Source organism: Dipteris shenzhenensis, chromosome 6 (assembly GCF_047967505.1).
Source record: "Dipteris shenzhenensis isolate YYH24624 ecotype China chromosome 6, Dip_SZ_1.0, whole genome shotgun sequence".
In the NCBI taxonomy this organism is placed as follows: Eukaryota; Viridiplantae; Streptophyta; class Polypodiopsida; order Gleicheniales; family Dipteridaceae; genus Dipteris; species Dipteris shenzhenensis.
This window is the reverse complement of record NC_141601.1, coordinates 46,144,544-46,169,940: the sequence shown is the minus strand read 5'-3', so window position 1 is coordinate 46,169,940 and position 25,397 is coordinate 46,144,544. Positions and strand designations below refer to the sequence as shown.

Below are 25,397 nucleotides of genomic sequence, written 5' to 3'. Positions count from 1 at the left end.
ACATTACAAGCATATTTTTTATGACTAGCTAACAAAATGGTACGTAACCTTGTCTTATTTAGTGATATAATTACTAAGCACATGTATTTTTGGGCATGTGTTGCCCAATTTTCTAAGCCATTAAAGGTTCATCAAAATTTTCTAGCATAACTCCATACTATTATTTTCCAATTTCCATACAAGATTGTAAATCCTCAATTGCATATATGTCCATTGTGGATGGTCTCACCATCGTATCTCTTGTTCTTTACTCCATTTAAGAAAATTTTCATATAGCTTTGGTTGTATAGATATGTCCTAGAAAAGGGCTTGGCAATTTTTCTATTTGTGATTTTTTCCTAAACCCTCAAAAGGGAACTTTTTAGTCCAATAGTACTACCAAACTAATGCTAACAGTGCACAATGATATTTTTGGCAAAAGAACACTTTTCAGTCTAATAGTACTACCAAGCTAATGCTAACAGTGTACATCGATATTTTTGGCAAAAACCACAGGATTAGTCACTTGGTGGAAAGTGGTTTTACTTAAAGCTTTTAAAGCTCTTATTGAGAAAGAAACTTGCAAATACATTAAGACATCGAGGTGTGACAATGATGGTGAGTATAAGTCTCACACACCAAGAATTTCTATAACATCATGGCATTAGGAATGCAAATATACCACTCATTAGAATGCAGTTTCCAAAAACATAAAATAGAGTGATTGGAAAAGCTATTAAATTAGATGATGGATGCAAAATGTTAACCACACTCATATTGGAAAGAATCTTGCAATGTAAAATTTATCTCAACAATGGAAGTCCAACTGCCATACTTTAGAATGTGATACCATCAAATTGTGTATTAACTACACATAGGCATACACCTAGCGCAATATGATTTTCTTGTTCATCCTTAATATATACATTCCAATGGAATAAGCGTTCATTAATATTTGAATCAAGTAAGATGTTTGATACAAAATCTTCTCCATGCAAAGGAGAAATTTATGAATGAAAATTTTAAATGATTGAGTAAATAGAAAAACAACAGAGCATTGTTAATAGAAAAACAATAGAGCATTGTCAAATAATTATTGAATCATTTGAGGGGGATCATTAAAAAAGGTTTCTTCTTATTCCTAGACCTTGGGGCTCTATCCTAGGCCATAAATTTCCATGAACTACCCAAATTTATATTCAAAAATGTGTGAATCAAAGTAAGAAGTTTTTGTTACAAGCTCTTCATGAAAGAAAGAGTAGGGCTTTTTAAAAAAAGATGATTTTTTTACATTTAAAAACAAATAAGCATGGTCAAATATTGATTGAAAATTTTAAGGTTCATTCAAAGAGCATTGTAGTTATTTGTTGTACTTGTGGCTCTAGTTTGGGCTTTTCAACAACTTTTTTCTTTGCTTTATGTCGCCTTGCTAGAAAACCTCTAATAGCAGCTTGAATTTTGATGGAAGCACCATATCTATAAATTGCATGTATTTGCTTTTCTCTTTCAATTCGAACAGCCAATTCTAAGCCCTACATCAATAAAAGAAAACATTAATAAGGGAGTGATAGTAATATAATGTATGCATTTTTAAAACAAGAATACATGTATAACAAATAACAAATTGAAATGAAATTTCTTACATGGAGACCCATTCAGGCATTGAATCCATTTAAATATAGAAATAAATGTTGCCCCTCACACCCAACCAACGCACACCCCACAACCCCCCCCAATGCACACAAATGCAACGATGTATGTGCATCCACGTGCATAGTGGGACACGTGTGCATGCATATACATACAAAATCATGAAATCACACACAAATTTTGGTGATGGGGAGAGATCATGCTTATAGCCAAATGACAGAGATCACATCCTTGAGGACACACACAAGGATAGCTTTATTGATGTTAGAGATGAGGACATAGAAGAGGCACAACTAAGCGTGTGCATATGTCTGAGCACAAGGCCATGATGAGGGACTTGGATTTAATCCCTTATATGATGGTGGACTTCTGTCAAAGTTATGTTTCAAGCCCCAATCCCTTAATACATGTCACTATGCCTTCAACCTCAATGCCTATAGTTCTTTAGACCTTTGCTTTATCAACCATAGGCTGATTTTTGGCAAGTCTCATGAGGGTGATTTTCAGCAGCGAGAATCATGATAGACACCATTTTTCTTTTGATGCTTCCATCCCCTCAACACCACTTTTTTATGACTCCTTTGAGGCTTGAGTTCCTTTGATAAAAATGTGCAACAAAACAACAAAAACTCAAAGCAAAACTGAAGCTAGCTACTACAATGACTACGACTTGACAAAAGAGAACCACATGAAAGATTGCAAGATCCTAGAGAAGGCAGAGATTGCATGACCAAAGATAGAGCACGGAGATGTGTAAAGAGGATAGATAAGCTTGAAGATAAGCTAGATGCACCAATGTGCCATGTTAGCAACCATGTAGGTAGTGTCACATCACCATCCAATCAGTAGCCACAACATTAAAAGGCCACATCCACATCATCATCCACACCACTAGAACAACTAGCATCAACCATGTCATAGTGCCATATCATAATGCCACGTGAGCATCCATGTCATTAGTGCCACATCATTGGGTACCATCGTAGAACCACATTCCACCTCATCATGTGCGATTTAAGCACATTGTGCTAGGGAAGTACATTCTTTTATGCAATATATGCACACCTAGTGCCACATTAGCTGTGCATGCCATATCATCATTTTGACTACTCCTTTTGCATAACTTTGAAAAAAATTTATTAAAAAGAAATTTGCAAAAACTCCATGAGGAATTTCAAGCTGTTGTAACCAAAACTTGATTTTTGAAATACACATAGCTTAGTTTCTTAAGCCTCATAATTAGAACCACGTCTTGATTTCTTTGGGAAAAAAAGAATCACGTCTTGATTCATTATAGCCTCTTCAAACCAAGGCATAAAATGAAAAAGATAAAATATTTTTTTACATTTCTCACATCAACATGTACTAGTAACACCATTCCAACATGACATGGCTCAGACATTGCTGAATACTACTCGCACATCCATGCATATTGAATTATGTTGTACTAAACAGTTTTTTTTAAGAGTGAGTATTATATCTTGTGATCATAAGCCCCATACGGCATCTCAATAACTATTATATAGTTTGTTTTAAGAGTGAGTATTATATCTTGTGATCATAAGCCCCATATGGCAACTCAATGCCTAAGCTCCATAGAGGCAACCCATATTTCCATACTCACGTTAAAGGATGCTCCTAAATCAGGATTCCTTTTTCCCATATTCAATGGTGTTCCATAGTGAATCATATTAGTGTTCTCATGGGTAAATACTCTTGATGAACCATGACTATGAAAGGAAGTCCTCAACATGGAGAAATTAATATTGTGATGAGATAAATCAATCATGACTCTTAATAAGATCCCTAAGTGGAATTAGCAACTACTTCAAACCTTTCAAACCCAAAGGGTGTGTAACAATTAACAAGACCAATCCTCATAGTCTTGAGAAATGGAGACAAATTCATCACCAACATGCATGGATTAGCCTCCATGTTCAAAGCATTCACCTTTTTTGTTGGAAGTAATCCCTGAACATGAGGCTATGTCATCTACATCAACATATAGATTGATTCTTGTGTTGTACAACCATCACATAATTGCATGGAATAGATTTCACATTTTGATCATGCAAATTTGCAAATAAGCCGTCATTGTGAGGCTCGTGTTTGATTGATCTTCAAACACTCCAACACATGGCATTCAAGACATCTAATTCATTCAATCGTTCCCCATGGAAACAACGCAAAAAATAGGCCAAGGGAAGAATGAAGTATGCCCTTTCAAAAGAAGCAAGGCCTACTGGTGGTTGATCAATCAATAACTACATGAATGACATATATGACTGTGTGTATGGTTCGAAGCAGTCAAGAGGATGTAATGCAAAGGTTCTGACAACCAAGAGTGTCACAAAATCGAGAAAAGTGGAAGCATTGTATAAGATATGCATAAGTAGAGTAAGCATGTCAAATGATGGTAGATGACTAGAAAGTGCGTAATCCATATCACCAAAGGGATCCAGTGGCTACAAACATCAGGGACTAATGAAGAGGGTATGTGTGCTGAGTGACTTGATACTTGGATCTGCTAATGAGTCCAAGATCAAGCTTATTATTAATGAGTCCAAGATCAAGCTTATTATGGAAGGGCCTAGCCACCATGGAATGGGGGCTTAGGAAATAAACAAGGTGCAAGCAGATTAGGAGGTATGATTTATTTCTAGAAGATTCCTACTTTGGCTCTTGTTCATGGGCAACTCAACCACCCTAAGATATAGTAGCGCCTCTTTGAATTAATGATAATTACCTTTGACCCTGCAATCAAGCCCTCCTCTCCCTACCACTTCATAAACTAGTAGTGGATTCATAGACAATTTGCTTGTAAGACTTGCAATCTTTTACTCAAAATGATGATGAAGACCAAGTCTTCTTTAGTCCCCATGTAACAAATATCATTTGTCAATATTTAGGATACTAATAGTGCCCCAATGCCCAACATGTGAATCGATTAAGAGAATGGACCCATGATTTAAATGTGTAGAGTATTTGACCCTGGCCAAAGGAGGAGAGAGCCAAAGACATCAACTTGCAAGCCATCGTGACCAAAGAAGATGGTCACCTTTCACCTTTAAGAAACTACATGTAGCTATTAATGCACCGATGATGCCATGCAAAGAAAAAGAAACACCCACACTCTTGGAGAAAGAAGTCAAACCTAAATAACTTCTTAATGCTATGGGCACAAAGAATAGACAATTTTGGAGGATTTGTTGGCCGATTCCTCAATTAACTCTTTCCCACACTTAGCCGGGCTAGGTCAACAGGGAGCATCAACAAGTCCTCTCCACCTAGAAGTCAGAGAAGAAGGGTAAGAAACATCCATTTTTTATTATATAGGTAGATGCCCATACACAAATGATATCATGATTGATAGTTTTGTCAAAGGTGCATGTGTCGATGGTTGGGTGTGATGGTGCCAAGAATTATGAAAATGTTAATTCTCTTTGATAGTTGTCAAAGGTGCATGTGTTGATGGTTGGGTGTGATGGTGCCAAGAATTATGAAAATTATGGGTCTCTCTAAGAGAGGATCCCCACATCATTGTGAACAATATCACTAGTACCTCAACTTAGTGTGGTTTATATTTAGGACATAGGGAATAGTTAACCTCTATGATCCTAGGATCTTTGTCCCTAGTGAACATGTGACATGTCCTTTGAAAATTCAAGAGAGAAGGTCCTAGTGTATCCCAGTGCCAAAGTTGTCGAAGAAAATGAATCAAGAAATTGGCAAACTTCATTCTCTGCCCCATTCAAAGTTTTCAATGATAGAGATAAGGTGATGGTATCATAGAAAGAAGTGTATATGCTAGAAATCTCGTTATCATCTTCTTTAAAGGAGGCGTCAAAGTTTTCTTGGGTGTAGCCAAATGCTGAACTATTTTCGGGGCCATTTTGGAGCTGCAACACGACATGCTCCTAGGTGAGATTTTGAATTTCGCGTGGACTCGTGCTCTCGTTGAAATTTTTTCCAACGTCATGATGCCACATTGGCATAATAATGAGATGCAATCTATTTATTATGAACACCACAGAGCTCGACACACAGCAAGTCTACACCACATCGTGCATCTTTGCACTACTTCATGTAATGCAGTCTCTGGCTTGACCATTTATCATTGTGCAACCAACCACTGTGTTGGCAACCAACCACCGTGCTGGTGGTAGCTAAGTTAGTATCCTTGTAATAATAGAAGCAAACCACTGCACTGGTGGTAGTTAATTTATGGGTGTAGCCATTTTTCGGTGTAGTGACAATTGGCTGTACCCAAGAAAACCTTGACCCACATAGTAATAGAAGCAAACCACAATGCTGGTGTTATCCTAAAACAGATACATTGCCCAAGTAAACTCTGGAGAAAATTAATAATTCAATAGATTACACACAAATTAAAGATAACATCTCAAAAACTCCTTTCCTTCAGATTACATCTCAAATACTCCTTTCCTTTAGGGGGCCAGTTCCACATTGCTTTGAGCAGGTCGCCTTTTTGAGCTCCCTGATTTCAACCTCCAACCTCGGCCCTCCTTGCTCCTTTCCCAAAGGGGGCTAGTTCCTTTCTTCAGGGGCCCGGCCCCTCCCCTTATGTCGCTTCCTCTTTCCTTGATTTGAGCTTCCTAGTTGCAGGATTGGCCCTTCTTGCTCCTTTCCTGAAGGGGGTTGGTTCCTCCCTTCAGGCTCCTTTTCCTTGTAGTCAGTTGGCCTTCTTCAATTTGAGCTCCTTGTCTTTTGCAATTTTTGCCCAAATGGCAAATTGAGCTGTAAAATCTACTTTCTCATTGTAGATAGCTATAGCAGGTGGGCACATTTGATCTATCCATGACCTAGGCAATGGCTGGTAGTGAATTACTAGCCACCTCAGTGGCCCGCAATTACTCACTTGCCAGTTACAACCACTGGGCTTACATGCATGATTACTACGAGTGTAGTAAATTACCAGCCCCTAAGCTTGCATGCTTGGTAGAGTACTAGAGTTCATGGTAATGCATGATTAGAGGTAATAAGGCTTTGTGATTTACTTTTGTGGTAAAATAGGACTACAATTTCCTTGGTTTAGTTCTAAAATAGTGCTAAAATAGTTCCAACAATTTACTTGGTTGCATGGAGATACATCTAGAAAAACACAATTAAACTTTTAGAAAATGCAATTGATGATATGGCCCTTGAGGGGTTTCCTTCAGGGGCAAGGGCCATAATATGGCCCTTTTCCCTAAAGGGGACCCCTCAAGTTCTATATTGTCAATTGCATTTTCCTTGGTTGCACAAGAAAATACATTTTCCTAGGTACACAAATATACAACTCCAAGAACCAGCACGGTGGCTATCATAGATCTCCTTTTGTTTGCCAGCGCGACAGTTGTCATAGACCTCCTCCTATAATATGTAAAAATAGGTAGTGGAGCTATAACTCCAAGAACCAGTGTGGTGATTGCTCCAAGACAACCTTGCATTTTGGGCAATGACAGGCCAGAGACTGCGTTGAGGCGATGTCAAAATGATAGATTGCCTCTCATTATTACACAAAAAACCAGCACGGTGGTCTCTCCAAGCCAACCTATGATTTGCATGGATTCGCTACCACGTGATAGGTGGCAAAGCTACGACAAAAGGCTACGCGATGATAGGTGGTTCAGCCAGTGCTCCGATGGTGTTCAAAATGATACATTGCATCTCATTATTACGCCAAGAACTAGCACGATGGTCTCTCCAAGCCAACCTTGAATTTGCGACCAGCGCAGTAGTTTGTTTCGATTATTATTACAAGACAAGATGAATGGCATACAATTCATTCGTTTAGGAATTGTGGATTTGTGGATTAATTATGGGATTTTATATTTCTCAATGTAAGTGCAGTTGTTAAGATATATATATATATACATATAATAATATATGTATATGTATATGGATATATATGCAATATTATAATATTTCCAAAGTGACTGAAGTGATGTTTTCTCAGCTATGTGACTAGATAGTGTCCTTTAACATAGGCCCAGGACCATAATGTGAGATGAAAGATTTTGATCAAACAACTAAAGTGAGATGAAAGATTTTAATGAAACAAATAATGTGAACCAAAATATTTTGATTAAACAGTTGAATGATGAGAGGTGGACATGTCAGGTTGTATGAAAGAAGAATGAGAAGGCCGAGCTCATTGAACTCTCTCCCTATTCAAGTGCAGTGTAGACACAACTAAGAGCCCCTTATGAAATCTAGCCCCGAAACTCTGTACACCAATCCACCTATTGCAAATCTATGGCATACCCAAAGGACTTTGTAATGCTCATGTTCTATCTGAGAACAATGTTGGGATGACCTCCTTGCAGAAACATACCCAAAGATGAGGGAGAAAAATAGCTACAAGGAGGACATGCTTCGCAATTGGCCATATGATTTGGAGTCGGCAAAGACGATGAATATTAATTTTCCTAGCTATCATTGTTCCTGCTCCTTTAAGGTACTTATCAAGCTCATGATGTAGGTTTCTTTTGGCAAGACATGATGGCGGCGTGAAGTTGTATAGAGCACCAATACCAGAATGAGTGAAGAGGACCCCGATCAAAAGGAAGAGTTACTATGAGCGTACAAGTCAGCAGAGGCAAGCAAGCAGTTGATGGTTCGAGTGTATAAAGTGGTTTGTGATAGTTTATCAAGTTGGCCTAAAGAGCTAGGAGATGCTTGCTATAGAGAGGTTGACAAGATAGTTGAGAGTTTGGCCTTTGAGCTACAAAATGTCATATTTTTGAAAAAGTAAAAATCTTGCAAGCATTTCTTAAACTTGTGGGCTTTCTCAGATTGCCATCATCCATGATCTATGGTGCTCATAATACTTGATTTTTTGTCAACCTACTTCCATGTTAATACTTAAATGTTTTAAGTATCCTAGCGGTTGAAAAGTGACAGTTAAAGATAACCATTCTAAAGGGGACTGTTTTACTACAGCAATGTGCTATGAATTTTAGGATAGCATGGCGGTAGTGTAGGATAAGTGGTCACCATCATGGTGGTTGGCTACACACTAGGGTATTAATAGCTACCAATGTGGTGGTTTACTTCTATTATTACAAGATGAATGGATTTGTGGATTTATGGATTCGTTATGGGATTTAATAAAACCAGCACGGTGGTTGTTTGGGACATACTAAAAAAAAACATGGGATTTATCATTTGGGATTTACAAAAACAAGTGTGGTGGCTAGTTTAGGGTTTACTAAAAGAATCGTAGTCTCATTGCTGGATATTCATTTTCCAGGATAAGTGGAATATTGTTTCCTGGCAATGAGGCTACATTTTCTTAGTACTATCTTAGTCATCCTCGTCCACCACTCCAAGACACCCCAAGAAATACTCATGTGTGTCTAAATCCAATTTGAAGACACTCTTGCCCTTCTTTTGTTGTGGCACAGGTTGTATCTGGAATTTAATAGCTCCTACTAGATGAGAGTACATAAAATTTTTGTGGACTCTTATGTAGTAGTTCGTAATTGAGGCCTCTCTTGGATGTTTTTTTGTATCGAAATGCTTCGGTTACTACATCCCACTTCTCATAGGTTGTTCCCCAATTATCCTTAAATGCTTCCTCAACCTTGTGCTTAGGTTTTGTGCACTACAACAGAACGTATGGGTCATCTTTCTCATTTTCCCTAGAGGCATCGACAAATGCAAAGTTATGCCCCTCTTCCAGATAGTCAGTGAGGTCATCAAAACTCTCCCCAAACTATGGCGAGTCGTTGTTTGTCTCTCCATTTTTTGTCAGTCCATCTGAACGTATAGGGAAAGCTTGAACTCGCTCCCATGTCTTCACAGTTGCAATGTTCTCACAATCATCATGATCCTCTATGATGCACGCACTATAGAAACAAGAAAGTTTTCTTGTTTTAATCAATTGGTTGTTTGAAAAGCCCCATATGCTTTGTAAACCACAAACTTCTTTAATTTTCTCGCAATCGTGTTGGCTTCTTTTTTGCACTTCATCCACTTTCACTTCATGGAACACTATGTGTTAGTACTACACTAATCTTAAGGCTTTGTTTACTATATGTTGAATGCACACTTGTGGAGAGGTTGGCTGTAAGCCATGTTATAGCATCATGGGCATCATTGAGTTTTTTATGAGGGCATGTTAATTGGTGTTTAAACAGAGCTTGCTTTATAACATCACCACATCCATCATGTTCACCCTTGCCATGGCTAGACCCAAAGAAATTCCACATCATGTCTAGACCGGTGGTTAGGGATTTGAACCTTGAGACGAAGTAGAATCCACGGGATCATTGGAATTGAGAGGCATCACCATCTGACCACATCCAATGTTATTTTATAGGGATATTCATTTTTTAGCCATTCCCATAGAGTAAAGAATGCCGTAGAAAAGCATGCCACACAAACAACATAGTAAAGAATGCCATAGAAAAGCATGCCACACAAATAAGGTGTCATGTTCCATATCATCTGAAATATAGAAATGGTATATGCGTTGCACTGACCTGTACTCCTGTGAGTCAGCAAAAGTAGATTGGCATCAGTTGTAGAAGAATCAAGCAAATGATTGTACGTGATACATAGGCACAATAATTGTTATCTGCTTGTTGTACCAGTGAGCATTTTGTATCTCATCTTGTTCTTGAAATAAATAATTTTCAGCAAAATCTATCACATGGATAATAATGTCATGGGGAAAATTAGCAAGGCACATCCTGAACTACTTATCTTGCCATCTAGCCATGAAATTGTGAAGCACATATTTTGGGATGGATTGAACCACGTGACCTATAAACTCCCTCGGTTGAGTACTCTTATGCGATACTAGCCATCTCTTTTTATCGGATTCTTCATGTTACATTGACATTTTTAAATCTCCTCTATTTTAGAGCAACATGGTTGTCTTCCCTCATTTCATTTGGATAGACATGAAATGTCTTCTTCTTTAGCTTCAGAATACAATGCTTGCATGTGCCACAAATGCATTCAATGTGGTGCCACTCACGGTCTCTCTTTGGACAAACCATGGCTCCAACAAAGACCTTAGGCTACAAAACCTGATCTCCCTTGCAACACATGATGAGGATTTAGGTGGCCTATAGACTGCGCATTCATTGGGGAGACATGGGCATCGATCCCCATGGAGCAATGCTCCAATGCGACTAGATCTCAAGTCATTCATAGCTTGTCGGGCTAGGTCAAAGTCTGTATGTTTTGAAATAACAAGCATTCCTACCTTTGAGTTTCTTGACATACCATGGCTTACAATGCTCAAAGCTCCTTTGCCCAATCGAAATATCAAGATTCTAATCCATAAACTTGAGATACAACTCTATCTACTGACCCAACATGTGGGAGCACTAGAACAGTGAGCCCTCTTTTAAATAGAACAACAATTTAGTAAGCCCCCTTTTTGCACTATTAAAACAAGACAAAACATAGTACGCATAAAAAACATGGTCCACTTGAAGTATATAATGAAGCAAAATAATTCTCAACCACCTTGTTGGTTGGAGAGTCACAATTTCAATATCGGGTTGTTTTAGGATAGTCACAATTTCAATCACCGGGCTGATTTAGGATACGTTTAGGACAGTCAACCACCGAGCTGGTTTCGAACACATTTAGGATAGTCACAATTTCAACCACCGGGCTAGTTTAGGACAATCACAATTTCAACCACTGGGCTAGTTTAGGACAATCACAATTTCAACCATCGGTCCGGTTTAGCCTGATGGTCTCAACTTCACATAATAGACAATAACAAGTATATTGCTTTTCATTTTTGAATTTCACAATTAGAAAATAACAATATATTTCTTTTCGTTTCTAAATTTCACAATTTTAATCAGTAAAACTAATTTTTGCCTTGAACTAGCACCAGATTGGTTTAGGACAATCACATTAAGTCCGAGTCATCTCGGTCCAAAAATTAAGTGGTATATGACCCAAATAGTAGAAAATTAAATTTAACTAATTTAAGTACTAAGAAACAAAGTAATTTCAATCACCGGGACCATCAACTACTAATGTTTGTTCAACCACGCTGGTTTGGGACAATCACATAATTGGTGATTAAGCTGAAGTAGCCACAATTGCATGATGTTTCAACCATCGGGTTGGTTTAGTAAAATAACAATATATTGCTTTTCTAATGCAAAATATATTGCTGTTAAGTTCTGCTCAACCACGCCATTGAGCTAGTCAACAACTAATGTCTCTTCAACCACGGTGGTTTATGATAATCATATAACTGGTGATTGATCTGAACCAGCCACAGTTGCATGAGGTTCTAACTATTGGGCTGGTTTAGTAAAATAACAAGATATTTCTTTTCTGTTATGAAATATATTGCTATTAATTTATGCTCAACCATGCCACCGGGCTGGTCAACAACTAATGTTTGTTCAACCACGCTAGCTTAAGACAATCACATAACTGGTGATTGAACTGAACTGACCACGGTTGCATGATGTTCAAACCACTGAGGGTTGGTTTAGGACAATCACATTTAGTCCAAGCCTAGTTTAAGAAATTAAACAAGTAAACTATCCCAAAGCTCAATCACAAACAACCATCAGGCTGGTTTAGGCACCACTGACCTATGTTGTATCAAGCATGTGTATTATGTGCTTCTCAAACACCTTGCGTCTTGTCCACTTTTTATAGATGTTCTTTTTATTTGGAGAAACTCTCGTATTTTCATGCCAAAATGTCATCACCAAAGTAATGACTTCCATGCTTAGGTTGTGTCTCATTTTCTTGTGTTTTGTTGAAGCCCACAGAGTTTCGGATTTAGGATGATTGTGCATTGCTTCTACTCTACGTTCAAATGCTAGAGCCACTTTGGTCCTTTTGATTGACAACATCTTCAAATCATGGGCCCAAGCCGTTTCTCCTTTGTTTCAAGGGACACCAACATAGCTAATGTTGCACTCTTTACAGCTAGTTAATCTAAGTTGTGCATCTCTTTCACTTTTTGTAGGCCATTTCTCACATTAGAGAGCATCACCTCTTGGGCGTGCATCTCCCGAGGTATTGTTAGTCTATGAACTTTAGGGTCTAGGCTAAAGCTTGTGAAGGCTCGAGACTGATATTCACCTAAATGGCCCAGACATTTTCTCATCGTGGATATGTCTGAGTTGGCAGTTGTGACAAGTGAATTTTTTGTTCCATGGCCTGCATCATGTCTTCTTTCAGCTTCATGGTCATGGCCTCTAAGCAATCTTCATTTGATGTTTCGGCAGTGGACTTTGATTTGCCCTTTTTTGAGCGCTTATCTCGCACACTAGATTTGCCCCATCATCACTACTAGTGTCTGAGTCGGTCATGCCATCCTCGATGTCAATGGTTGCTGCATGAGCAACACTAAACGTTTCATAGCTGCTAATCTTTTTCATATCCTTTCGGATTTTCTTTCTTAGTCCTGCAATGAACCAGGCCGTGAGGTACATTGCGTTGGGACATGGGTCACATTTGGTGATTAATATTTTCATCTTGCCAAGGTACGTGTGTACATCTTCTCGCCGGCCTTGTTCAATCTTGCTTAGTTAGAGAGCGGGATCATCTTGTAGCCTCTCCATTTGAAAGCGTCGTTTAAATTCTGTTTGAAGCAGGTCCCATGTGGCGCGCTCTTTCACTAAAAGGTCTAGGTACCATTCATACGCTTCATTAGTTAAGGCCATGGGAAACCAAGCCACCTTGGTTTCATGGGGATTGATCTCCACTTGCTCGCCATGCTGCATCAAAATGCTGGAGGAATCGGGCTAGATCTCCCCTACCATTATATTTGGGAAGTTCCAGTTTTCCCAAGGGGTGCCTACCTTGATTGTTATTATTTCTTCGATTAAAGAAATTGTCAGTCTCTGCATCGAGGTTGATATCTCCATCATTGTCGCAACGCGTCCAGCCATGTTGTGGCATGGAGGAGTTAAAGGGAGTGATTGAATCTTAGGGGGGGATTCGGGGTAGAGGATTGTTGGGGGCGGTGGTTTCAGCAGAGTTGTATGTGGATTTGGCGAGCATTGGAGTTGGAGGCATTGGCCGGAATGTAGCTACATGCAGATTGGGCGAGATTTGCAAAGGGTGTCTTTGTCGCAAGTGCAGGTGTGGATGTAGTTTTGTTGGGAGGGTTAGAGTGGTGTTAGGTTGTGTAGAGACCATTGTGTTAATAATGTTCCTAAGATTGTCCTAAGTGTGTAGGAAATTGTGCCAGTGCAGACGGATTGTTAATCGAAGGTCACGGCATGAAGATACGAGTGAATTTATGTGAAACGAGGCCCACACACGGGCGCAATTGAGCGAGCGCTAGGGATGCCAAAATGGTGTGCAATGGGTTGGAAAAATACCCCATAGCGTGGTGTTTCCATGTGTGAAATCTTGGTTCAAACGGGGTTTAGTTTGGGTTCCAAACGGATGAGTTACGAGGGGTAAATTTGGCTTTTTGGGGTGGGGATTCTTAAGGGTGGTGTGAATGGACTTTAAGTCCAACTGAGGAGTTTGAACCAAGTTCATTCTAGTTAGATTAACTAGCCTATATCCTCCCAGTTATTGTAAGAAGGAGGTTAACCTAACTAGTTTCACTAACTACAATTAGTTACTAACTAAAGGTTAGTTAAACTAACCTAATTATTAGTAACTAACCTAGGTTAAACCTAACTAGGTTAGACTAACCTAACCTTGGATAGAATGAGGGCTAGGTTAGGGCTTTTTTTAAATAAATTTAAGATTAATTATTTAATTATAAAAAAATCAGGGGGGGGATTTTTCATGCGGTAGCGCCAGGGGGGGTTCGAGCAACAGCATGGGGGGGGGGGGGGTGTCAAACAGAGGGGAGGTGAGGGAGGTGGAGGTTGGAGGGGAGGAGAGGGAAGGGTGGAGAGGAGGGGGTGAGGGAGCGTGAGGAGGGAAGGGGGCTGAGGGCATGGGGCGGGCGGGTGGGGAGGAAGGGCATGGAGGGGAGAATTTGAGGGCGCGGGGCAAGGAGGGGGTTGACGGCATGGGGAAGGGGGTGGAGGGGAGGGGCTGAGGGCTGGCAGCTCCATCTTCACTGGCAGGGTAGGCGCTGTGCCACTCTGGGCTAGCGCTGCTACCCCTTGCAGAGCAAACAGCAAGGGCTTAGGCCCTTGCTTTAGTTCTAGGATTAGGTAGGTTAGGGGATTAGTGGGGTCGCGAAGAGAGAGAGAGAGAGAGAAAGAGAGAGAGAGAGAGAGAGAGAGCGAGAGCGAGAGAAGAGGGAGGGGGAGGGAAAGAGAGGGAGAGACGGGGGAAAAGAGGGGGAGAGAGAGAGAGAGAGAGAGAGAGAGAGAGAGGGGGGGGGCGGGGGGAGAGAGAGAGAGAGAGAGAGAGAGAGAGCGAGAGCGAGAGAAGAGGGAGGGGGAGGGAAAGAGAGGGAGAGACGGGGGAAAAGAGGGGGAGAGAGAGAGAGAGAGAGAGAGAGAGAGAGAGAGAGAGAGAGGGGGGGGCGGGGGGAGAGAGAGAGAGAGAGAGAGGGGGGGGAGGGGAGGGAAAGAGAGAGAGAGAGAGAGAGAGAGAGAGAGAGAGAGAGAGAGAGAGAGACGACGGAGGGGGAGGGAAAGAGAGAGAGGGGGGGAAGAGAGAGAGAGAGAGAGAGAGGAGGAAGGAAAGAGAGAGAGAGAGGGGGGAAAGAGAGAGAGAGAGAGAGAGAGAGAGAGAGAGAGAGAGAGAGAGAGAGAGAGAGGGGGGGGGGGGTGGAGATGGTAGGGGGGAGGGAAGGGGGGTGGTGGAGATGGAAGGGGGTGGGGGAGTTGTGGAGGGGGTGGTGAAGAGGGAGGGGGGGGGAAAGGGTGGGGGTAGAGATGGGAGGGAGGGCTAGTGGAAATGGAGGGGGGGGCGGGGGGGGAATGAAAGGGTGGGGGTGGAGATGGGAGGGGGGTGGTGGAAATGGGAGGGGGGTGGAGGGTAGAGTGGGGGTGGAGGAGATGGAAGGGGTGGAGGGTGGAGGGGGAGATGGAGGAGGGAGAGGGGGAAAAAAGGGGGGGGGGGAATGGAGGGGATCGTGGTGGAGGGGGAGGTGGAAAAAAGAGAAAAAAACTTGACGGACGGAAAACTTTGATGGAAATCCAAAGGGAGGAAGAGGTGGTCACCTAAACGCTCTCCAAGTCTTTCTCAATGTAACGGAATTGTTGAGGATGAATGGATGGTGGGTGGATGGCTAGGTTATCGTTATTGCGAGATGGGCTCGAAGTAACTTACCATGTGAGAATGGGAGTAGGGTGGTGGTCGTTGTTGAAGATGAATGGATGGTGGGTGGATGGCTAGGTGATCGCTACGATATGGGCTTGAAGTAACTTACCATGTGAGGATGGGAGTAGGGTGGTGGTCGTTGGAGAGGGAGGAGTGTCTTGCATAGGGCTCAGAATGGAGAAGAGGATGGAGGCAAGATGTGAAGGAAAAAGTATGAGAGAGATGGGTGCTCTTTTATAGGGAAGGAGGGGGAGCTGTGGATTTAGTCAAACACTTGTGCACCTTTGAATTTGTCCACTTTTGAGTAGTCAAATACATGTGCAGCTTTGAATTTGGTGCACCTTTGAATTTGTCCACGTTTGACTAGGAACGTGGTTTTAATTTTTCTTTTGGGTTATGGCATTTAGAACCTTTAATCATTGATTGCCCATAACTTTTGGTGGTTGTGTCAGAATGTGCTTCCGTAAAAACGAGAAATGTTCAGAATTTCAAGCTCTACACTCTGACAACCATCGCATGGTCTAGTTTATTATTTAAGGTGCTGTTTTTCTAGAAAACATGCATTTTCCTAAACTAATAACGAAGAGTTTTAGCTAGGAGTTTTATTTTATTTTACTTGAGTTGGAATAATTTTAGCTCTCCTAGCTCTTGAGTGATATGTTCATGAAAGTTCAAACTTGTTTGCTTTTTACACATACCTGCGTGTGTTTACTCGTTACTTGAGATGCTAGTCTCCCCCGGTAGCGCGCTAAATGTTGCCTCTTTCCCATGGCTTCCGTGGGAAGAGTAGTGTATTCTTAGTATGCAGGGTTTCGAGGCTTTTTGTCACCTATAAATATATCGGGGTTGTCGTTTGTAGTATACGTGTAGCTTAGGACCTCGAGTCGTATTCCAGTGAGAGATGTAGGCTTAAGTGTGGTAAGAAAACATAGTGCATGCATGTGTAAAAGGAATGTGTATCATCATGGTTAAGGTAATGAAGGCTTTCACCTTCATTGGGGGTTGCAAGGTTTAGGAGGAGTTTAAGGGTTAGAAGAAGGTTCCAAAGTTTAGAAGGGGGTTCCAGGGTTTAGAAGGAGGTTCCAAGGTCTAGAAGGAGGTTTCAAGGTTTAGAAGAAGTTCCAAGATTAGAAGGGGATCCAAGGTTCAGGGTAGAGTACATGGTAGAGAACTCATCTCCCTCATAGATCATGGAGGTTAAGGTTGAGAAACTAAGGGTTTAGGGGGAGCATAGGAGTGGGAGAGGAAGAAGGTGTAAGAGCATGGGGGAAAGAAGATAGAGGAGGGAAGATGAGGAGGAGGAGGAGGAGGGAAAAGGTGGAGGGAGGAGGAGAGAGAGAGGAGGAGGGAGGAGGAGGAGGAGGGAGGAGGAGGAGGAGAAGGGAGGAGGAGGAGGGAGGAGGAGAGGGAGAGGATGGGTTGCAAGGTTGGAGGAGTTGCAAGGTTAGGACATGCTTTTGGACGTGGAGTGCAAGGAAGCATGGACACTTGAGACAATTGCTTGGAATACCAAAGTAGAACTCAACACAATGCCCCAAAGAGTGTGGGCTTCATTCCATTATGGGGTATTTATACAAGTTGGAGAGCTTCTCTCTCTGCATGTAGAAATTGTAAGACATTCTCTCTCTACATGTGAACTCGCATGTAGAACTCGCATGTAGAACTCGCATGTAGAAGTTGCATGTAGGAGTCGCATATAGAACTCGCATGTAGGAGTCACATGTAGAACTTGCATATAGAACTCGCATGTAGGAGTTGCATGTAGGAGTTGCATGTAGAATTCGCATGTAGGAGTTGCATGTAGGAGTTGCATGTAGAACTCGCATGTAAGAGTTGCATGTAGAACTCGCATGTAGGAATCGTATGTAGAACTTGCATGTAGAACATGCAAGTTAGATTTCTAAGAGGGATTATTTCTAGCCTTATGCAAGTATATGCAAGTACAAGCGGAGCTTTGCCGCTACTCTACACACACATTCTGTTCTACCTAAGCCCATGTTGGCACAAAGACAACACCAATACCAACAACTATCAATGTTTTAAGACCACCATGCAGTAGTCCCACTAGTTTGGATTCCAAATTTTCAATTTGTTTTGGATTTTAACAAATCAAAAGAAGTTTTGGAGCATGCTCTCAAATGGGTGTGGATCACTTTAGCACAACATTGAAGGCCTATTAATCCATGCCTAATGTTCTCATTTAGGTGTGCCCTTGGGTTGAGGAGAAGCTCACATAGCGTACTTTCGAGGAATTACTTGGTTGCATGTATGTACCGAATAAAATTTTGATGTTTTTGAATAAATTGCTATATCCTATAGTCTTTAGGATGCATGCTTCACATGAAACATAGCTCTTTTAATGCTTTAACGGTCTTGTTCCAAATCCTTATTCCATAAATTTTTAGTCTCATGTTTAAGTTTGGAATGTGCACCATAATCTGAAGACAAAGTTTGGCGAATTCTATTGAGCAATGCATAAGTTATGGATCATGCAAGATACCTATATACGAAAAATTCCTTGAACCTCACCAAAAATGGCTACACCCAAGCAAACAATAACCCGAAGAAGATAACTATCTTCCAACAACAAATTGATAAATCTAATTTACTAATCTAGATTGAGAACAAGAATGGTCACGATTTCTAATACTTTTTGCTATGAAGTACCATCACCTATGGAGGGTCACTCTCATTGATCTCAATATTTATCTCAAGTTGTATGTCTATCCCTTTGCATAGCACTATTAGTGGTTAGGCCTACCTAAATCGAGGCACTTCAAGCCAAGATTTAGAAAACAGTTAAGGCATATTTCTCTATCCCTATTCCAATAGGGTTTCACCAAAGGTAGTCACACTAAGAAGAGCAATGTAGGATCATTTACCATTCCCTTTATGTCCTCATCCTCAAGAAAGTAACACTTTCTACAATGTACACTAGAGCTTTTATCAAACTCATATTGCCGAAGAAGAAGACATGCCGAAGACCAAAACTATGCCTCAGGGCACTTTTACATTCAAGGAATCAAATTATCTATTGATATTCACAAAGAGAACCATGATCCTTTAACCCAATATCATTTTTATCTCATGGTATCTCATTTTTTGAAATTGGATTCTTCCTCCTTTCTCTTTCCTTTCACTTGTGGGTGTGGCAAGAAACTCTACAATATAATATTTAAGTTCTAAATTGCATCCTAAATGTAGGAACATGATGAACCATTTCAAGAAAATTTGATTACACTTTTCTCCGAATTTCAACCCTAGTAGTATAATAACTATTTTTCTTTAGCCAAATCACACCTTGGTAACACTAACAACATCATTATAATCATAAGTGTAATTGAATACTCATATATGAGATCAAAAATAGATATGATTTCATTGTTCACTATATCATGAAGGAATTCTTTGGATTTATCTCAAGATGTGAATTTCCATGGCATTTGATTTTGTGAATACAGTTATGTATACCAATAATTGAAGAGATAAAAACCAAAACTACATACCTGAGGTCCAATTTTATACAATGAGAGTGTCTCAAGAAGCTCTCTAAATGGGACTCCTTTTCCACGAACATGGAAGCTTAGTACTTCCCATTCTATTCGTGCATACCTACAATGGTAAAGATTTCAAATATATAGTATTGAAGTTGCTTTTTTTTTCAAATATATGTTTTTGAAGTTGCTTAATAGGTCATCATAAAATAGGCTACTTAATCAACATATCTTCTAGATAAAAAAATTCTTATTTGCTATTAGAGGTTTTGCAATGGGCTCTAATCACTTTTAATGCAAGGTTCATTTAAATTGAGAAAAATGCACGTCACTAAAGAAGTTAGGATACAAATAGACTAAAATCTCATATTTTCTAAAGTTATAAGGAATATTGGAGACAAGATGCTAAAGTAGTGACTAATGCATCAAAGGTTGCAAACTTTAGCTTTCTTTTAAGTCACATCTATGGAATAGGTAAATGAGAGAGTTCCTTTATACAATAGTAATATGAATAGTGTTCTTCTATGAGGTGATATAAATAAGGTCCATGATAAAAGAATTGGGAATCAATATTCGACCTCCTTACCCCATACTATAGCTGAAATGAGTAGTTACTCTTGGAAGTAAATTTTGATACAAAGCAATGGCTTCAACAAAACAAAGAGCAAGGGTTAAATGGAACAAAGCAAGAGTTGAATGGATGGAATGTTGCCCAAGGTAAAAACCCAGGGATCTCTTTACAAAGGATATGGCCTTTAAGGACTTGGTAGTGCACACAAATTGTAAGGAGAAGATATGGAGGAAACCCAAAGAAAATGTGGAATCCTATATTATGGCAAAAATCAATTCCATGTTGAATTATGAGGCAAGGATTTACCACAATGAGATTGTCTCTCTTATGTTTGCATTTTGTCAAAACGCCTAATATGTAAAATGAAAGGACTAACTCCCATGACTTGGTAGAAATGTGCAAATCAGACAAGGACATCCTATGAGATAAGATATGCAACACCATCTCTCATCAAGCATATTGACATATAGGAGCAAGCAAACCTGATCACGTCAAACAAGTACTAAGATACACATAAAAGTTCTTAGATATAGCACACATATTGGCCATACACATGCATATTCAATTTTGAAGTTAGCTATGCACGGAGTTTCCAAAGAAGTACTAGAATGATACAAACGTGGTCTTGAATAGGGGACAATTGTAGGAAATCTCATAATTGTCCATATGAAATTCTACCTCTTTTGTCTTGTGCGTCCCATCCACTCTCCAGTGAACATGAATCATCTCTCTCTCTCTCTCTCTCTCTCTCTCTCTCTCTCACACACACACACACACACACACACACACACAAAATCATGCATACATGAGAACCCCGTAAGCATATGGATTGAACATTTAGAGTAAACCTTTGCATCAATTTTGTAATAATATATCAAGCACTTTGTTACAAGATGCTCATGTGCTTGCATCCACAAGGCATACATATTACACATACTATATTTAATATTAAAAAATCTAGAAAAAATCTTAAAATTAAGGAAAATCAAGGGATTAGTAAAATTACCAAAGAATGTTCCTTCCAAATGTACTTTCACTTGTTGTACTTAGATAATTGAGGTTAAATATATTGCATATCTTTTATATACTTGGTGAATGGATTTGTTATTTACATGTGATGTCTTTGAACAAATAACTCTAAATGATGGTTTCCAAATGAAACAAAAGAAAAAGATAATGAAGAACTCTTTAAATCATATAACCAACTATGAGAGAGAGAGAGAGAGAGAGAGAGAGAGAGAGAGATACCATTGGCTAGGAGCATTGTGACGACGTCCTAATGGGATTCCTAATTTGTTTACAAAGGAGCGTAATTTGTGCAATCCCATGAAGCCAGTGCTTTGGGAATCAAATTCTGGATCACTCCATAAAAGCTGGTAGTCGGTAAGATTTGTAGGTGTTATAATGGTCTTTTCTTTCAATAATCCAAACGTAATAGTATCAATTATAGTAGCCACAAACATGTTCATGATTATGTGGGCAGCGAGTGTGACGAAAATAACAAAGAAAAAGGTTCCTATTGCCGCATTCCCACAATCGGAGCTATGAGTGGCATCCCCATTGGTACAATAAGGATATTGTGCTCTCGAATCTATTAAAAGGCATGACCAATTATCTTGAGTCATGACCTGCAGTACACATATAAACATCTTATAAGAAAGACCCATAAATTGGAAAGAATTAAATGCTCAAGAATAGTTCAAAGGATGATGATAAATGGTAAACAAAGGTCGTGTGATATAGCTTTGAACAACTATAAAGCCTTTTAATTAAAAGCATGTATTAATCATTTAAATGCCATGAAAAATGCTGAAGGAGTAATCTACCTAGGGCTTACAGTCCTCAGGATTAACAAGAAAATCCCTGAGAATGTAGATGTATCCTCGCTAGTCTTGATTCGTAGCATGATTGCTTTTTATGCTTATAATATTATTGATCTTGTTAACCACATTTTGTCAAAATGGCCCATAAATTCCCTAAAGGCTCTAAAAATTAAAACTGAAATCCTCACTTATTAAGGGGGAAGATGTGAATTGAACAAGAAGGATATGATTGCTTTGGAGGGGGGGTAAAGGGGACATTGGAGCCCTTATCATACATTTAACATATGCCATATGATAAAGTGGATAAATTTGCAGACCAAAGATTTGAAAGCTTCATTTATTTCTCGTTTATTTTAAAAATAACTACCTATTAAATATTAATCAAATTGTCAATAAATAAAAGACAAAGTACCCTTGAGAAGACTAGAAGACAAGATGCTTACATATGTGTAATCAGTATGCATATATGCTTATATATGTATATAGATAGATACATATGTACAAACGTACTCTATCTCTCTCTCTCTCTCTCTCCCCCCCCCCCCACACACATGTGCATATGTGTGTATGCGCACGTGTGCGTGTGATTTCACAATAAAAATGTGTGTGTGCGCACATGTGCGTCTCTCTCTCTCTCTCTCTCTCTAGACACTTTTTCTTTTGGGTGAAAAATCTCTCTATACACATGCACGCACACACTTTTTTCATTTACTCCACATTTATGTGAGTATATGTGTGTGCGCGCACATGTGTGTACATTTATGTGTGTGTGTGTGTACATTTATGCACACATAAATGTACACACCACACACGTGTGTACGTGTGTGTACTCTCACACACATTTCCTATTATAAATGTGTGTGTGTGTGTGTTTTCACAAAAAGAATTGTGTGCATGTGTATAAATAGATAGAACATATGTACTTTCATACATACGTACACTGTGTGCGCGCGCGAGAGCGCATAGATAGATAGATACATATGTACTTTCATACATACATACATTCTAGTGAGAGCACACATGCACATATGTGTGTAGAGCGAGAGAGAGACCTCGAAGAGGGTGATGAAGGCGTTTCCAAAGCTGCGAAAATTCATATCAGGTCCAACGCATAGCCCATCTCGTAGATTCTCAAAGAGTTGCACCCCTATGATCGCGAATACAATCAATAGGAGTCCTAACAGAGCCACGATGTCCAACATGTGTGCCATGCTCACTATCACAGTTCTCAGCAACGTATTTAGCCTGGGTGTATAACGGATCACTCGAAATATCCTTGCTCCCATCGGGACACGCCCAACTGTCTTCCTCAGCGACAGTGTGGCTGGCATCATGCATGTTTCACTCACCACAGCATTACAGAACTCAAATATGTTCCAAGGATCGCCTATGAAGTCACGGATCTGCAAGGTCACCATTATCGATTTGTGCATCAGAGAACTAGTACATATAAGGTAAAAGAAGAGTTGTCACATTGTGTGTGTGTGTGAGCACGGTATTTCGATTATAGGCTCAGTGTGTGTGTGTGTGTGTGTAGCTTCATTCCGCGCGTTCTGTGAAGCTCCTCTCAATATCATTAGCTCAGGTGACTTCAGTGCTATACTTTTTCTCTCAGCTTCAAGTGTGTATGTGTGTTTTTACTGTTTATAGATGGATTTCGTGAGCTTCAGTTGATGATATGGTAATGCTGCTAAAACTTAGGCACCAAAACGAGATTGAGCTGTATTGCACGTACCTCATGACCAAGCATCTTGATGAATATGTCCAGCGTAAATAATGTTGCAAAGGACGCTTCAATCCCGTTCCGATAAACGGTGAGCGTTGCGGGCTGGCCGGCAAAGTGCGAAGAAAGCCACACATAGTCCACTAGTACTATAAGTCTCATGACAGGTGGATATTTTGGGTGCGTCACGATCTTGTGGCAATACTTCCGGATCCAGAAACGTGGCACCTTGGGTTTATGAATCGGGCTCATGCGCTGAATTATCCTGTTTGTGTCACGCAGGAGCTTCTGTCTCTCTGTCAGTAGCTTGGAGCCCGATATCATACCAAACTGATCAATGAAAACACCCACAAACATACGGAGAATGAAGAAGCCTCCCACGCAAACGAACGCGACAAAATAGAGGGAGTTGAGAGCGCTCCTGTTGCGAACTGGTTGCGTGCCAACGGGTCCGTTGATATCCATTACTCGATACATGAAGTTAGTCTGCAAGTTATCGAAGGTTGAAAGAATGAAAAGCGACAAGAGGGCGCTGGGGAAGTTGTCAAAATGGAAGCCTGGATTGGACCAAACGCGAGGGGCTAGGATCATAGCATTGCTGAAGTCATTGCCCACACAATGGATGTTGTGATCGACGGGGGCGCTGCAAGAAGCAAAACGTCCTTGGAACATCTGGACGCCGACCACAGCAAACACAGAGAAGACCATGAAGGTGAAGGCCAGAACGGACGCGACTGCAGGAATAGTTCGCAGAAGATTGGTGGTCAGGACCTTGACGCTATCGATGCGACATATCACACGAAGGGGCCTCAGTGAGGCTAAGGCTCGTACCGCTCGAAGTTGAGATGGGTTCCAGTAAGGCCATAGAAAGAGAGCGTCCAGGATTAGCAAGAAGAGATCAAGGAAGTTGTAAACATCTCCTAGATACGGGTCTGGCGTCAATAGGAACCCAAATGCCACTATCTTCACCAAGAACTCCAATACAAACATCTGCAATACGCCATTCCACCAAAAACTTTATCAGCTTCTCTATAACACACAACACACACAATGTGATTACGTCACTCTCAAGTTCCCCTGAACACCTCTCTCTCTCTCTCTTCCTCCGACTGGCCCTGATGACTTAGTTATTATCATGAATCAAAATCAAGACACACGAGGTTAATATGACACCAAAAGAAGTCATCATATACACTGTCAGATATACCTAATATGATCCACCTATTGCTATTGTTCGTGTGTTGCTTGGTGTCCCTAGAATGAGAGAGGGAGTGAGAGATGAGTTTGCTCTAGATACTGTTATGAGCATATTATATTAATCTGTAATATTTATGAAATCAGATTGAACACTTCCTCTCGTTGTGTGTGTCTGTGTGTGTGTGTGTGTGTGTGTGTGTGTGTGTGTGTGTGTGAGAGCGAGAGAGAGTACTTGCAGCCCTTGCTCTAGCCCTCCCATCAGCTCCTTAGCCTCCTCAAGCAAGCCCGTCTGCCTCAGCTACCTGCTACTCCAAATCTATTACCAAAAACCGACTGTCTGGAGTCTTAATTCCCTGTCGTACAGGCTCGCCATAGCTCTATGCAATTTTGTACAGGTGTATGGACCTGCACGGCCTTTTTCACCCTATTTAGGTTGTTGCTGCTGTCGGCTCGTTTCCTGCTCCTGGGTTGCTGTTGTACCGGGTTTGCTTACGGGCTGCTTCTAAAGACTGGTTCTGAGGGTTCTCTCTTCTAGGTTCCTGAGTCTTGTGTACTCTTTCCATCGCCAGAACTTCTCTTTTTTCTCTGATTTCTAGATCATCTTGGATCTTTTTTTGTTTTTTCTCTTTTCCTTCTCCGGAACTTGCATTTTCTTCTCTCTAAATCCCTAAATATCTCTTTCCTCTTCTTCTCCTTGCAAATACACTATTTCCTTCTTCTTTGTGGTCTATTTTTTGGGACTGTTTTTTCTCTTTTATCACTTTACAGCA

At 40.4% G+C, this 25,397-nt stretch overlaps 1 protein-coding gene across 1 annotated transcript in view; it reads right to left on the bottom strand.

Annotated features, from left to right (window-relative positions):
* Positions 1–1,319: 1,319 nt before the first annotated feature.
* The window catches only part of LOC147901234 (uncharacterized), a 242,280-nt gene continuing 218,202 nt past the window's right edge, over positions 1,320–25,397 (bottom strand). Inside the window, exons 18-22 of the mRNA XM_087376453.1 lie at positions 23,443–24,420; positions 22,760–23,110; positions 21,133–21,512; positions 19,326–19,431; positions 1,320–1,511 (exon numbers count right to left, since the gene is read on the bottom strand). Of these exons, the coding sequence (XP_087232579.1) occupies positions 1,320–1,511; positions 19,326–19,431; positions 21,133–21,512; positions 22,760–23,110; positions 23,443–24,420 (2,007 nt within the window). The remainder of the gene's footprint in view (positions 1,512–19,325; positions 19,432–21,132; positions 21,513–22,759; positions 23,111–23,442; positions 24,421–25,397) is intronic.